At 34.6% G+C, this 15839-nt stretch overlaps 2 protein-coding genes and 1 pseudogene across 2 annotated transcripts; 1 reads left to right on the plus strand and 2 right to left on the minus strand.

The window, feature by feature from the left end:
* Positions 1-823: 823 nt before the first annotated feature.
* On the plus strand, positions 824-1589 carry LOC144254212 (olfactory receptor 5AP2-like; annotated as a pseudogene).
* A 4175-nt stretch (positions 1590-5764) lies between these two features.
* Positions 5765-6703, minus strand: LOC113175295 (olfactory receptor-like protein OLF2). Its single transcript, XM_026379570.1, has one exon. The coding sequence runs from the start codon at positions 6701-6703 to the stop codon at positions 5765-5767; it is 939 nt and encodes a 312-aa protein (XP_026235355.1).
* A 6954-nt stretch (positions 6704-13657) lies between these two features.
* LOC113175326 (olfactory receptor 5W2-like) lies at positions 13658-14590 on the minus strand. The gene has a single exon (XM_026379598.1). It carries the CDS (start codon positions 14588-14590, stop codon positions 13658-13660), a length of 933 nt encoding a protein of 310 aa, XP_026235383.1.
* Positions 14591-15839: the final 1249 nt, after the last annotated feature.

The following is a 15839-nucleotide window of genomic DNA, read 5'->3' on the forward strand; positions in this document are numbered from 1 at the left end:
TGGAACAGGCAGGACATTGGCAGCATGCCTTTAGGGTATATACTTTGTCTCTGGTGAGCAGAGCTTAATCTTTCTCTGCTTTCTTCTGGTCAGGTCCTGACTGCTTTCCCCTACCACGCAGAGCAGCCATTAGCCATCTATGATTGAGACCTCTGAAACTGTATTAAAGAAACCTCTACTCCTCTAAAATTGTTCTTGTCAGGTATTTTGGTTACAGCAGTGAAAAAGCTTACTAAACCAACATTAAAAAATCATACACCATAATCAAGTTGACTGCAGCCCAGGGGTGCAATACAATGCTGGCTCAATGTAAGCAAATCAATAAATGCCATACACCACACAAATAGAAACAAGGACAAAAAGTAAAGAAAAAGAAAAAAAACAGGATAATCTCAATAGATTGACAAAATATATCCACTATTTATAATAAAAACCGTGAAAAAAGTAGGGATAGAAGAAACTTGCCTGAATACAATAAAGGCTATGCATAACAAACACAAAGTCAACATCACATTAAATGGGGAAAATGTAAACTATTTTCTCTAAAACTGGGAACAAGATAAGAATAGCCACTCTCACATTTCTATTCAATATAGAAGTTGAAATTTTAGAAAACTTACTCAAGATAAAGAAATAAAAGGGATACAGATAGGAAAGGGAGAAGTCAAATTATATCTAGTTGCAGGTTATTTGATTCTGTAGTTAGAAGACTGAAAGTTTTACCAAAAGTTTCCAGGGTATTATTAACACTTTCATCTTTGCTCTGTCATGATTCCATCTAGGAGCACCCTATATAATGAGGTGGGAAGATGACATATTGAAGATGGAAATCCTTCTCCTGGGATTCAGTGACCATCCAGAATTTCTGAGTCTTCTTTTTTCCTGTGTTGTTTTCCATCTACTCTGTACCCTGATGGGGAATCTTGGGATGATTTTACTAATCACCACCAGTTCCCACTTGCCTATCCCAGTGTAATTTTTCATCTGCATACTGTTCTTTATAGGTGCATGTTACTCTTCTATCAATGCACTTGAATTACTGTGAGCTTGATTTCTGATATGAAAACCAATTGTTTCACTAGCTATACTGCAGAGTTATATTTTTTTCTGTTCAATCCTTCTTCTTTGCTGTCATGGCTTGTGACAGGTACATAGCAATCTGCAATCCACTGTTTGATACCATTATTATCTCCAAGAAGTCTGTTGCAAGATTGTGCTCAGAGCATTTTACTGGTGTGTGGGGGATTCAATTCTGACACTGGCATGTTTGACATCATTCTTGTGGTATTTGCTAGCTTGGTAGAGGCAATCTGTTTTCTAACAGTTCTCCTCTCCTATGCTTGCATTTTGGCAGCCATCCTTAGAACAGGTTCAGCAGAGGCCAGAAGGAAAGGCTTCTCCTCCTGTGCTTCCCACCTAGTATTGGCCACTCTCTACCATGGCTCCTGATCTTCATTTATTTGTGGCCCAGGACAGGTCATTCACTGGATATTGACAAAATGATGTCTGTGTTTTAAAAGTTGATTATCCCTATGCTGAACTCCTTATTACAAAATGTAAGGAACAAAGATACAAATAATTCCTATTGAATAATCATTAAGATTGCTCTCCTTTGATAAAAGGAATCAATCTTGTAATTTTCAAACATACCTATTCTTTGACATTTTTTTCTGTCTGTTGCAAATGTCAATTTAATAAGGATATTTCTCTAATCTGTCAATAATGAAACTTCCACAAAAGAAAATACCAGAGATCAATAGTGGAACTAGACTCTCATTATATTTATATCATCACTATCTGTTATTTCGCAGTTGAAATTTTTAATATTTATTTCAGGGGAAGATTTACCTTTTCTTACACTCTTGTGTCTCTTATTCTTACACATTTTCTGTTCTTACTCTTTAACTTTTTTCACAATTTCTGTCAAAAATGAATAAGTCACTGAAATAACAATGTTGGTCCTTTTGTGAAAGAAAATTAATGACAGTAACAAAGATTATTTGCAAATTAATTTTGATTTTCATGAAAATATGTGTTCATTGTACTTTACCTATCCAAATTCCACTCATTCTAAAATGACTCATTATATATTGTTGTCAAAATTTTATTCTGAATCCTCCTTTACAATCACAGGGTAGTTTGTACTCTAAATCTCATAAGAATCATAGGTGTACTTCTTTGAGTACACTATTCTCATTATTTTTGTGTCTTACACTTATTTATGTCTGTGTTCTATTTTCCTACAAAATTATTTATTAATTTTAATTCATTGCTTTTAATCTTTTGCATTTGTATCACAGTGTCTTCCCAGTGCATATTCTGAGTAAATTTTATGAAATAAATACAGGTTTAGTATTGATTGTTTTCAGTTCTTACCATATACATCTGACTTGCAAAAAATACTTATTCCTTTTATAGTATTTTTGGTTTATTCTCCACAGTGGTACCATATATGCTTGGATGCCCATTACAAGTTATTATCAAGTAGGATGTCTAAAAAATAGGTAAATTATTAGCAAATTTCTGTATATAGAATATGATAAAGTCTGGTTCTTAGACTGTTTCCTCAAAAGTCTAATGGATCTGAAATTTCTTGATCTATGAAGTACAAAGCAAAAATTTCTGAGGGATGCTCTACTGTTAGGGTCAGGACTGGGAACTGAAGCCTGGAACTGGTGGTTTATGGCTTAGTTGACTGCTGGAAATGACCTTTATAGAAAGTGTGGATGAGAATTCAAAAAAAAAAAGTTAAATCTAAAGATGAGGTTAAATATTTAGAAAGTGGATGAGCTAAGAGGAAGACTTTCTGACAGGAAAAATATATGGTGGATTGTAATCCATGACCGCAGTTTTACTCACTACAGTGAGATGCATTTTTTAAAAAATAATTTATCCATAAAGATCAGTAAGACTATGGCATTTTGAGACTGAAGAGAACTAAGTACTTCAACCTGAATCTTTAGCAGTAAATATACTTTGAAGTGCATGGATGTTTCAAAATAGATGTCTATTGATTCTTCATAGCTGCCATTTCAGCAACAGCCTTTAGGATCAGCCCCACCGGGTATAATGTAGAATGAGTTGCTCTGGAATTAATTATCTAAATTTCTTGGAAATGTGGAGTCTGGACTGAACTCCTTAGTGCAGTTTTAGGTCCCTGATCTGAGCAGCATAGAGATGTGCTTAGCAGATGGTCAGCAGAGGTAGCTAGGAGGAGCCTCTACTCAGCTTTAGCCAAGAGCAAAGGCAGAGTCAAGAAAAATAGGTCATGAGGAGGATAAGGAGAAAGCTGCACACATGATGGAAACTAGACTCTGAAGCCCGATTCTGACCAGCTAAAGCAGCAGGCTCTATCCAGCACAGGAGGTAGACCCTAGAGAACATCTCATGACTTGGTTCTATCAGCAACACCATCCTTTCTTGGAGCACTAGAAGATCACTTCCTGAGCACTACTCAGTAGGCTCTTAGAGACTGTCCAGAACAATATCATATGTATGTCTACTATCTTTACGTATGTAACTGATAAATATGGATATACAGATACAGTCATAGAATGTGTCTATTAAACCCCTATTTAACAGATGAAAAATATAAGACCTGAACATAGATACATAACCACCAAGTAATGAGAGCACACAGATTTGAAAGCAATACCTGGCTCACTTTAAGGTCCAAATTTTATTCTCATATTTTTATCATTTTTAAAAATTAAAACAAAACAAAAAAGTCAAAAAATAAAGACTATTATATCTCTGTCTTTAAAAGAAAATCTGACAAAGAATATATGAGAAACATGTAGCAAAAGGAATTCACAATGTGTTTGCTTTTTATACATACCAATATATTTAATATATTTTCAACAAATTACACTGAGAAACTGAGCAATGATTAAGAGCTCCTGATAAGTAATATATTCCATGAACAATAAGTATGCTATCTGAGATCATAGAGACAAGCAGATATTTAAAAGATAGGACACAATTTTTTGTTTCTTTTAAATTATTCAGTCAGTAATACTAGACATACACCCTGAGAAAATTACATATTTTTATAAATTGGTTCATTCCTATAAATTTTAAAGTAATAGTTTTAGCACATTTTATAAGCAAAATGATATATAGAAGTAGGGAAGAGAATTTGAATGAAAAACTTGCATAAACTCAATCTTCCTTTTATATCAACAACCTGAAATAAGACAAATACTCCTGAAAGCTTGAAATTCTGTGATATTTTCCATCACCAGATTAACCAATGAGTGATAACATTGAGAAGAACATTAGCTACCAATTAATTTAACTATTATCATATTCATAGTATTTTCTGATATTCAATCACTCTTAAATGACCATTATTAACATAGTTTTTTTTAAAGAGAGAGTGAGAGAGGAGAGAGAGAGAGAGAGAGAGAGAGAGAGAGAGAGAGAGAGAGAGAGAATTTTTAATATTTATTTTTTTTAGTTCTCGGCGGACACAACATCTTTGTTGGTATGTGGTGCTGAGGATCGAACCTGGGCGGTATTCATGCCAGGCAGGCGAGCATGCTACCGCTTGAGCCACATCCCCAGCCCAAACATAGTTTATAATAGACTGTCAGTTTATTTCTCAGACACAGAAAGAACCAATATAAATCATTCTAAAGGAAATAATAATGTAAATGTTACTTTTTTTCCCCAGTGAGCATATATTTATGTTAATTCTTCTTCCTTACAACTTAAACTGTACTAATTGGTCATTACCATTGTTCTAATTTTAACTAACAATAATATATTATAAAATGCTATGAACCCATTAAGAGAGAAGGAGGCTCATTTCCAGATGCCTTTGGAGAAGGTCCTGATCTTAAATCTCTGGCTTCCAGTTCTGCAGCACCACATCTGTCCTCTAGTCTGGGGGCAAAGAGGGAAGTCCACTCCTATGCCCAGGCTTCAAGGTGAAAGGAAAGGCTGGAGCTCTGGTACAGGGGTTATTACTGCTAACTGAGGAAGACTGAAGAAGTGTGAATGTGAGGTAAGAAGTTCTGTACATTAAATGCCCTCTTTTGCTGATAATTTCCTTCAGTTTAAGCAGAAGGCAAGAGGTGTGGAGAGATTTCCTCTAAAGCAATATAGTTCATGAAAAGTGAGGAAGGGAGAACCTTTAAATTTACAAATACTCCTTTATGCATTTATTTTGCAAGAGACACTGCTTGGTTTATTTTGTAACTGTTTTCAAATAGTACACTGAAGCCAAACATCCCAAACAACAGAGCCAAACATAATGGGAAAGGAACCAGACAAGAACATTGCCTTAAAAACTGTGTCTAATATGCTCCCTCATTTTCATTCTTAAGTATTTACATACTATTTAGTTATTCTAAGTGTTATGATGAAAATTTATAGAAAGACATTAGTGCTTAGGAAGGAAACAATAAAGACTGAGTTTTACTCTCTCAATTTTCCTCCAGTGTGTGAACTGTGTCCACTAAACCCATATTTGAAGTTGAAAGCTTACAGAGAGTGTGTTGAATTAGCAAGGCAACTTTCTGGCTCAAACATCAACAAGGTGTGAGACATAAAGGACCTTTTCTACAAAACACCTCAGTGGTGCTCTTTTCTTCTTCACTTAAAAGACGAAGAGCAATAATTATGGCTACTTATTCTCAATCTTGTCACAATAGAAAGTATTGGAAAATATTTCGAAGGTTGTATCCGTGAGAGCCTATGTCAATGCATTTATGTTTCAGTCTCAAAATCTGTTCATGTTTTCTGAGTAAGAAACATGATTTCACCCACAACACGAATTAGTGCAGATAGCTTTGCTCAGAGCACCCTTTACATCCTTATTTCTTAAGCTGTAGATCAGCGGGTTCAACATGGGGATAACAACTGTGTAGAAAACAGAGGCCATTTTATCTGTGTCCAATGAGTAACTTGAGCTGGGTCGAAAATACATGAACAGGAGTGTGCCATGAAATATGGCCACAGCTGTAAGGTGAGAGGCGCATGTGGAGAAGGCTTTGCTTCTGCCCTCAGCTGAGTTCATCCTGAAGATAGTAGTGATGATGTAGCTGTAGGAGAGGAGGACGGTGACAATACTGAGTCCTACAACACAGCCAATGAAGGTGAACATCACTATCTCATTGATAGAGGTATCTGAGCAAGAGAGGGCTAGCAAGGGTGGGTTGTCACAGAAAAAGTGATTGATGACATTTGAATTGCAGAAGGACAATCGAAATGTTAAGCAAGTGTGGATTGCTGAGTCTACCAAGCCTACAAGGTAGACAATGGCCACTAGCTGGGTACAGATTCTCCTGGACATTGCAATTGTATAAAGAAGTGGATTGCAGATGGCAACATAACGATCATAGGCCATGACAGCCAACATGAGACATTCTACATCTGCAAAGGCACCAAAAAAATACATTTGGATGGCACAGAAATCATATGGAATCCTCTTTTGCTCAGATAAGAAATCAGCCAGCATCTTTGGAGAGACAGTGGAAGAATAGCAGATGTCACAGAAAGACAGATTGCTCAGGAAGTAATACATGGGTGTGTGAAGTCTGGGGTCTACCTTGATCAGCAAGATCATCCCTAGATTGGCAATCAAGGTTATGCCATAAACAAGGAAGAAGAACACAAAGAGCCCCTTTTGCACATCCTGTCTGCCAGATAGTCCCAAAAAGATGAACTCAGTAAACAGAGTGAAGTTCTCAACTGCCATTGTTCAGATCTGGAAATTCCTGTATGTGTAAAAACAAAGTGAAAGTGGAGGTCATCACAGTCTTTCCTTAGTACTAGTTAACCTCCTGGCTCACTCTTATCTTCCTTCTCTCTCTCCCTTCCTCCCTTCTTCCCTCCCTCCCTCCATCCTTTCCTTGATTCAATCTGTCCTTTCAGTAATCATAGAAGAAAGAATGCTACAGTTCTTTAAGATAAGTTTTCTCTACTGGAAATATGTCCATTTTAATGTAAATCAAGAGAATAATGGTACCTCTTATATTTATCTTACTCTGTACAAAGGTTAACATTCTTTCATCTAAATTATGCCAGGTGCTTTTCTGAAAACCTATGTAGTCCTTGGAAATATTTTTTGTTAGTTCTTTCTATAGACTAATAAGTTGATGTACTTATAATTTAATGTAATTGTTCCTACAATTAGTTGGTCCAGATATTCACATTTTCTGTGGAGACTGTTGATTTCAAATTTGTAGAAAATTCTTCATTCTGCAAGAAAGAATTTTAGTTATTTGAAAATGGAAATAAAGTATATATCCCATTCTTGTTCCCTCATTATCTTAGATACCTAGGCAAGTAGCAGTTAGTCATAGACTAGCTTTCTACCTCTCCTTTAACTTCTTAGTGCTATTTAGCTGCTATCATATGTCTATATGCTATTGTCACTGGGAAGAAGATGGTGTGTAGATGAGGACTCACTAGGGAAGGAAGGTTAGTTGTTTCTACAGAAGTAGGTAGTCTGGGCTGCATGAACAGTAAACTAGCATAGGTAGAAGGAAACATGGCAGAGTGCACCATTTTTCCCTTTTAAAGTGGCTACTGTCTGGCTGAGATTCTAAAGGCATTGTGAACTAAATTGCAGAGACATTTGTAGGGTACGTAACATAAAGGCAAGAAAAGCACTGTAGTTTACTAGATGAGTCCTTTCAATTAACTAGAATCTACATATCTGTTCACTACAGTTCAAATGATGAAAATAATACATGATGAATATCTTATTTGTTCACTATCCCATATCCTCAGAGAGATTTGTCTCTGAAATGTGTCTCCCCAAAGCTGTTATATTTTTCTTTTTATTTTCATTGATCCCTGTTTTTGTTTTATACCAATGAATTCTGCTAATTTTTATTTAAAAGGCCAATGGAATTATAGGTCCCACTGTCATATTTTGTCAAAACTAATTGTACATCTTATAATAACATTCCTGTGTCCTTTGACCAGTGAAGATATAAGAAAAGTGGATTTGATGGTAAATGAAGAAAAAAGAAATAGTTGAAACCTTAACAAGAGTACAATGGTCAATGTTCAGGTCTCCGTATCTCAGCATAAGCTCATTTAAATATTTACCAGTATTTAATGATCTCTAAAAGCAGTGATTTTCTTTGTAATATTAAAAGGTTTTAAAATACATAAAGTGTAGGTAAGAGGTTAAATGGAAAATGATATCAATACCTCTATACCATGATAACATTCAGTGTATTCTCTATTATCTTTGTATTATTTAAAATGCTAAATAAGTAAAGTAATTAAAGTAAATGTTTGCATCAAGTTTTATAGTCTTCTTTTGTCATATAACAATTTTATTTCAAAAGTATTTCAAACAACTAAAGCAATATACAAGTCAGAACAAAAGTAAAATAAAAAATAAAAAATTCAGTACCTGATTCAGAGCTATTGACCTGGTAACTGGATGCAACTATACCTTCCCAAGAATAGTCATTGTCTTCAGATTGCCCTGGATTTTAAACATCTCTGTGTGTGACCCCTGGGTGCTGAGCACTTGATCCCTTGGGAATAAGTTTAGCATCTGATATTTTAAAGAAGTTAGGTAATTGGGAAATTTGATTAATTTTAAGAAAGTATTTAATTTTTTTTAAAAAAAATCTTACATTTTTATCCAGCTTAATGCCTAATATTATGTCTTGAAATACTAAAATGACTGCAGTCAACCAGCATTCCATACCTCAGTGTGCCAGTTCCTTTTGTTTTATTGACATAAATGTAAAGCAAATGAATCTCAAACACTTTTATGCACACACATGCACAAATACTCTTCATCAAACACATTTAAAAGATAGTTTTATGCTGGGTGCTGGCGCACTCTTGTAATCCCCGTGGCTTGGAAGGCTGAGACAAGAGGATCAGGAGTTCAAAGCCAGCCTCAAAAAAAGCAAGGCACTAAGCAACTCAGTGAGACCCTGTTTCTAAAAAAAAAAAATACAAAATAGAGTTGGGTATGCATCTCAGTGGTCGGGTCGAGTGCCCCTGAGTTTAGTCCCTTGTACCTAAAAAAAAAATTTAAAAAAAGAAATAATTTTACAAAGGGACCAAAAATGAACAGTTTTCACACTATCTTGTGATAATTAGGTTTTGTTTTCTATACTCAGGGGTTCTCATCTTCAACAAAAATAATGTCAGAATAAATACATTTTGCATACAAATAAATATTGTGATGTGATGCTTTCCTTTCTATTTCCACACACTAATTTATTTAATCTCTTCTACTAATGACCATTTTTTTTCTTATATCTAATTTTCATATCATAAAACATCTACTTATAAGTAAAATTATGCATACATAATTTATCATGTGCAAGGGTTATTTTTAAACACATATTCTAAGAGATACCCTATAACAACAAGTAGATTTCACCTTCAAAAGAAAATTTAGACTTCTCACCCTAGTCAGGCACTTTACATTATTTAATTATCACCACAGATTGTCATATATATTAGGCACTAAGTTGTCTAAAACCCATAAGTGATAAGTCAACTTATAGAGTATTGTAGGGATTATTTCACTGAATTCATAGAAATTTCTCATGTTAGATTACTGAAAGAAGCACAAGCATAATTTACTATGTGATATTCAAATGTCTTTGGTTGACAATTTTAAAGTGTGCAGTGACCATGTATATTAACTATATAATGTAAATCTTAATGTAGTTCATTCAATTGCCAAAATTCCTATGTATGATGAATGTGAAAAATTGCCAAACAGTAAGGGGTACAAGAAGTGCAACAGGTTATGCATACGAATGCTTCAAGTAGTTTCACGTTCCCTCTACAGCCCAACTTGAAGTAATGGTTGTAGGTTTTGTGGTGGTCATTTTTATTTGTCGGGTTTGTTGATATGGAGCATTTCTTTTGCTTTCTAGAAGGCTAGAATACTCATCAGGTGAAGTTCTGTCACATCTGAGTATTTTAGTCTTTGGAAAAGTGATTCTTAGTGATAATTTTTAAGGTCTCTTGATATTTCATTTTTTGAATGATGATTCCAACAGTAAAATAACAAATGTATTCCTCTGAGAGATACTATTGAGACAAAAAGCAAATCTAAATAATTGCCAATAATTTTCCACCAGGTTAGCTCAAGAATGTAATATTTTGTGTACTCAAGAGCTTTATTAATTCTCTGGTGCACATTTAGAGGAAACATCCAAGGGTATTTGTTTTTCTGATTTCTTTTCAAATTCATTTTTTTTTCACTCCTAGTTCTTCCCTATCTGCAGTGATGGCTCACTTTCCTCAGTGTAGAGTCTGGGAAGAATGCCACCTTTAGCTTCATGAACATGGCAGCCCATCCAGGCTCAGTGGTCCAACTTCTACTTCCCATCAATACAGGAGAAACAGTAATATACTAATATGTTGCTGAAAAACAGTTAATCCAAATTATGTCACAAAGAATTTGTGTATTAATAGAGAGTGGCTCAAAAATAAACAGCATCAAGAGTAACTTCAGAAATGGAAATTGGAAATAGTCATGTACCAAGACCTAGACGACAAAACAGAGCAGAATCAGCATTTAAGACAGTATCTCTAGGTCCTATCCATAAATTGCTATTCAAAATACTAGCTTCATTTTGGATGTTTTAAAAGCTCTATAAAAGTGAAATAATTCCGTTTGTACTCCTAAATGGCAGGATTCTTTAATTCTTTTTATGTTAAATTACTCTATTCTTTTGTATGTGGTGATAGTTTATTTGTTTTCAATGTGCAACAGCATCTTAACAAATAAACACACCATCCATTATTAATCAAATTGCAAACACTTCTACTGTGATCATTTTTGCACAAGTGTGATTGTGCATCATGCATTTACTCTATTGGGTGTAAAATAAGGAAGAGCATTTTGGGGTAATAAGGCATGTGTATGTTCAGTTATAAAAGACACTGCCAAATAATTTTCCAGTTGAAACTATTATGACTCCTACTGCCACTAAAAGCTGTAGTTGTTATATATCTTCACAAATGTCTGAAATTAACATCATGAATCATTTTCATTTGATTATTTCATTGGATAAGTTAGAGTTATGTAGTTTTAATTTTTATTCATCTGAGGTCTAGTAGTCATAAAATCACCAGAGTGATGTGACTGTAAGTCTAAATGCAGAAATGAAAATCAGTTAAAGAGACTTTGGTTAAAAATGCATCTGAATTTTCACAACTCACATTTTCAGCTGATACCAGTGGTCATTGTCCATTTAGGCCATATTACCAGGAGTTACCATGTAGATCTTTAGTACAAAGTTGAAGTGCCTCATCATTTTTATTAGTATGATTTTGATATTTAAAATATCTCTAATAGTCACGATAGGTTTAGATGGCAGCAACACCACAGATATATTGAGGAAAACTGGAGTCCACTGTAGACTACCTCATGGATGATCTGCCATAAATCTCGCCCCCTTTTTTAAAATAAAGAGGTGACTGGTGTCTATTGAGGAAGAGTAACTTGATAAATTCCATAGTCACTGTGAATTACCTAGGATGTCTACCTCATAAAATGTTGAGGGAAAGAATGAAATAGGAGGCAGAGAAAGAAAGGAGCCCTGGGCAAAATGTAGTATAAGAGCATGTCCCCAGTTGCATCCTTCCTCCTATTATGTTCTCCTGCCAACAGTTACTACCTACGAGTCAGCTAAAAATATTCATCTATCAAATGGATTAATCCACTGATAAGATTGCATTCCTAATCACTGTCTAAAAAGCCACACTTCTGAACCTTTCTGCTTTGGTATCATGTTTTCAAGACATGAATTTTTTAGGATGATGTTTTTTGATTCAAACCATAACAACATTCATGTATCTTAGCTTGTATACTTTTATCAGATAACTAACAATATCATATAGTTTTGTGTATTTCTTCTAACATGTGACTGTATACCTATTTCCTCACCTAGCTTCTTCCAGTTTTGTGGCATGATAAACTTCAGCAGAGTCCAATGGAGTAACTAAACATCAGTGAAGTACAGAAACAATATTTTTACTTCCTGTTTAATTAATTTTCATGTCTTTTTTGATTCCTTATCCTAGAATCCACAGTTTTATTTACTGTCTTCCAAACTATAAAATAGGTATTTAAGGCACATACCACCATGTCAGTTAATTTTAATTTAATATCTAATAAGCTCTCAAAACGCTATCACATAGGTTGATTTTTTTTTGTGTGGGAGGGGGGCACCTGGGATTAAACCTAGGGACACTTAACCACTGATTAACCACTGAGCCACAACTCTTTATTGTTTTTTTACTTTGAGACTGGGTTGCACTAAATTGCTTAGGGTTCACAAATTTCCTGCAGCTAATCTGCCTCAGCCTTCCCAGTCACTGGGATTGCCTTAGGTTGATTTTGTTGTTGTTGTTGTTTGCTTGTTTTTCCCATTTTGTGTCTTAGTCATGGAGTAGTGCTAGAGTGACAGGAACAAATCATGCTGTCCTTAAGCAGAGAATCTTCACTGTCTCCTAAGGAAGGTGATAGTTTAATGAACAGACTGATGAATGGATCAATGCCTGTAGGAGAGATAATATATGAATTACAAGATGTACTTAGGGCTGAGAAAGGGAAGAAGAGAACCTCAGTGTAAGTGACTGAGTGGAGTATTTTAGCACAAAACCCTTACCTTTACAAATTTGTTTTCCTTAATTTTATTTACATATAATTTACATGAAATTTTACAAATATACAGGTATGATGTGAGGCTGAGTCATATGCTTACAATGTAATGACAAAATCAGAGCCAAGAGTATATTTGACATATATTTTCTTTGAGGCTTAGCACTAAAACTCACTTTTTCTATTTATTTTTAAGTATACAGTACATTTACTTGACTATATTAACCTTAGTATAACGTAAGAACTCATGGTTACAATGGGAATCCAAGAAATTAGTAGAAGGAGAAAGAAAAGCAAAACAAAGATAGTGTAAAAATATACAAATGATCCAAATAGATACTGCTCAAAAAATAAAAAAAATAAAAAAGACATAAAAATTGCCAATAAGTAATGACAACCTGTTCAGCACCACACATCATTAGGGGAATACAAATGAAAACATGTTTCTTTTTATTCCTCACTTGTGGACTTCCTTATCTGTAAAAGCCAGTGCTCCTACCTGCCTAGGATCTCTAATTCTCATCTCCATCTAGAATCTTTTCTTCTCCCCATCACCCCACTAGTGTATGTATATTGATTATTCTTTTCTAAAACTAAAGGTCCTCATTTCCAAGAGTATTTTCTTCTTTGCAGTATAGATTTTTGACATTTTGCTTCTTCTTAGGATCCTTTACTTTTTGGCATTATGGTGTAAAGTAAAGTTTCTTGTAAATTATACATGCCTAATCAATCAATGTTGTGAATTTCCAATACATTATAGGATTTATTAACATAAATAATTAGTTATACTTACTAAAGTCACAATAACTAGAAGAAAAATAAAATTTGTGCATAAAATATACACCAAAAAAGCCCCTTCCCCCCCAAAAAAATAAATAACTTCTGGCACACTAACAAAGAGACCAGAAAGGTTTTGTTTTGTTTTGTTTTGTTTTGTTTTGTTTTTAAGAAACAAAGAGTACCATATTTTCGCATCCCACAATGAAGTACAGAACATTTCATGAATATATACATTTGTGTGTCAATATATATCAATAACATATACTAAAACAAAATTTTATTTTTCAGTTTTTGTAGGGCCTCTTTCACATCCTTGTTACGTAGGCTATAAATCAGAGGGTTCAACATAGGAATAAATAGGGTATAAAACAGTGAAGTGATTTTGTCTTGATCTAGAGAGTAGGAAGAACTTGGCCGGAAATACATGAAAAGCATGGTGCCTTGGAAAATCGAAACAGCAGTTAGATGGGAGGCACAGGTGGAGAAAGCTTTGAGCCTTCCCTCAGCAGAGCGGATCTTTAAGACTGATGAGATGATGTAGCCATAAGAGACCAGGACTCCACAAATGGTACTCAGTTCAATGAAACCAAAAATGGTGAAGATCACTAACACATTGACCTGTGTGTCTGAGCACGAGATGGATAGGACAGGAGGAATATCACAGAAGAAATGATTAATCTCATTAGACCCACAGAAACACAAGTGGAATGTCAAAGACGTATGTATCAAAGCATCTGTCAGCCCCACCAGGTAAACCCCAACCAGCAGTTGGGAGCGCACCTTGCTGGACATGTCTATTGCATAGCTCAAGGGCCTGCTGATGGCCTTGTACCTATCAAAGGCCATCACTGCCAGCAGCATGCACTCAGTATCTATGAAGATACAGACAACGAGGAATTGCAGAGCACAACCAAGGAAGGGAATTGATTTGTTCTTGGCAAATATGTCCACCAGCATCTTGGGTCCAACTGCTGTAGAATAGCAGAGATCAGAGAATGAAAGGTGGCTCAGGAAGAAGTACATTGGAGTGTGAAGCTGGGAGTCTGTTCTGATTAAAATGATCATTCCAAGATTTGTGAGGAGGCTAATGAGGTAAACAACTAGAAATGCAGTGAACAGAACAACTTTCATTTCGGGGTTATCAGTGATTCCCATGAGAAAAAATTCAGTAAACGAGGAGCAGTTTCCAGGATCCATTCTTGTTCATTCTTCTCCTACACTATTAGAAAATTCATCAGGTTAAGATCCAATGTTTTCTGAATAGCCAAAAAAATAACATCTATAAGACAAAATGTAATTTCTTTCTGTAAGTTATTTTCTGTACACTCAGAAAATGTCCCAGACATTTAAAGTTATTATCATATGAAAACAGATTAATTTTTTTTAGATTTGGAAGTTGATAAGCTTTTGTTGTTAATATTTATATAAGTCCTGAGATATGTTCCTCTCTGAGTGTCTATCATTCATTCAGTGGATGGTAATAAACTAACATGGTTTTAGTTATAAAATGATGTAAAGGAAATACCAAATTTAGAGACAGAAGCCATAAAAGACTGAATATCCAATAACTTCGACAAAGGTATGACATTTATTATATTGTTCAAGAAGCAGGATTGATTTAATTACTAATAGTGATATACCATAAAGTTAATAAAATCATTATGATGACTTTTTGGTGTTTTTAGGGTTTATTGTAAAATAAAACACATTTTATGGAACTAGTTTATCACACATCATCACTGATTTACCAATATCGTATAAATACTTTGTATAACTGACCTGGTTCCAAAGGAAAAAAACCCTTGAAAAGCCAAAAAGTAGTGATAAAAAGAAGTAGGAGGAACACAACAAAATACAAAAACAGTAAATATTTTAGAGTCAGGCTTCTGTTTCTTGTTTTTAGTATGTGCTTATATATGCACATGGTGGGGTGTCTCTGTCTATCTGCTCATATGTGAAAACCGGAATCTGGGCACTCATATATTAGCTCTTCTAGACATCAATAACATGACATGTGATCCACTTGGGCTTCAATTTACATATATTGGTATTTATAATGTGCTACCTCTATTATTATTTAGTTAAGCTAGTTCAGACTTTAAATTCACCTGCACCATATCGCTTGCAGAGTGATTTTAACAGGAATGGGTTACTAATGAAATTTGATGAAAACAAATAAACAAGTAACACATCTACTATCCTTACACAAATGACAAATGAATGCAGAGGCATTTACAGAGCTCTAACATGAAAATATCATTGGCCATATTTAACTGAGTAATAAGGAATAAAATCTTTCATTGAAACATTCCTCAGTACTTGATTTCTGATTTTTCCAAACAAGGCAGGGATTTCTGTTTCCTTTCTTTTTCAATAAGACATTCAGAAACTCACCTGAATAAGAAAGTCTTTCTGTCCTTATCTCTGGTACCTGAATGCTCAGTAG

The sequence above is a fragment of the Urocitellus parryii genome, chromosome 4 (assembly GCF_045843805.1).
Source record: "Urocitellus parryii isolate mUroPar1 chromosome 4, mUroPar1.hap1, whole genome shotgun sequence".
Classification (NCBI taxonomy): domain Eukaryota; kingdom Metazoa; phylum Chordata; class Mammalia; order Rodentia; family Sciuridae; genus Urocitellus; species Urocitellus parryii.

Bases quoted from the DNA above. Each gene is read 5' to 3' on its own strand.
- LOC113175295 (XM_026379570.1), bottom strand. From the start codon at position 6,703: ATGGCAGTTGAGAACTTCACTCTGTTTACTGAGTTCATCTTTTTGGGA.
- LOC113175326 (XM_026379598.1), bottom strand. From the start codon at position 14,590: ATGGATCCTGGAAACTGCTCCTCGTTTACTGAATTTTTTCTCATGGGA.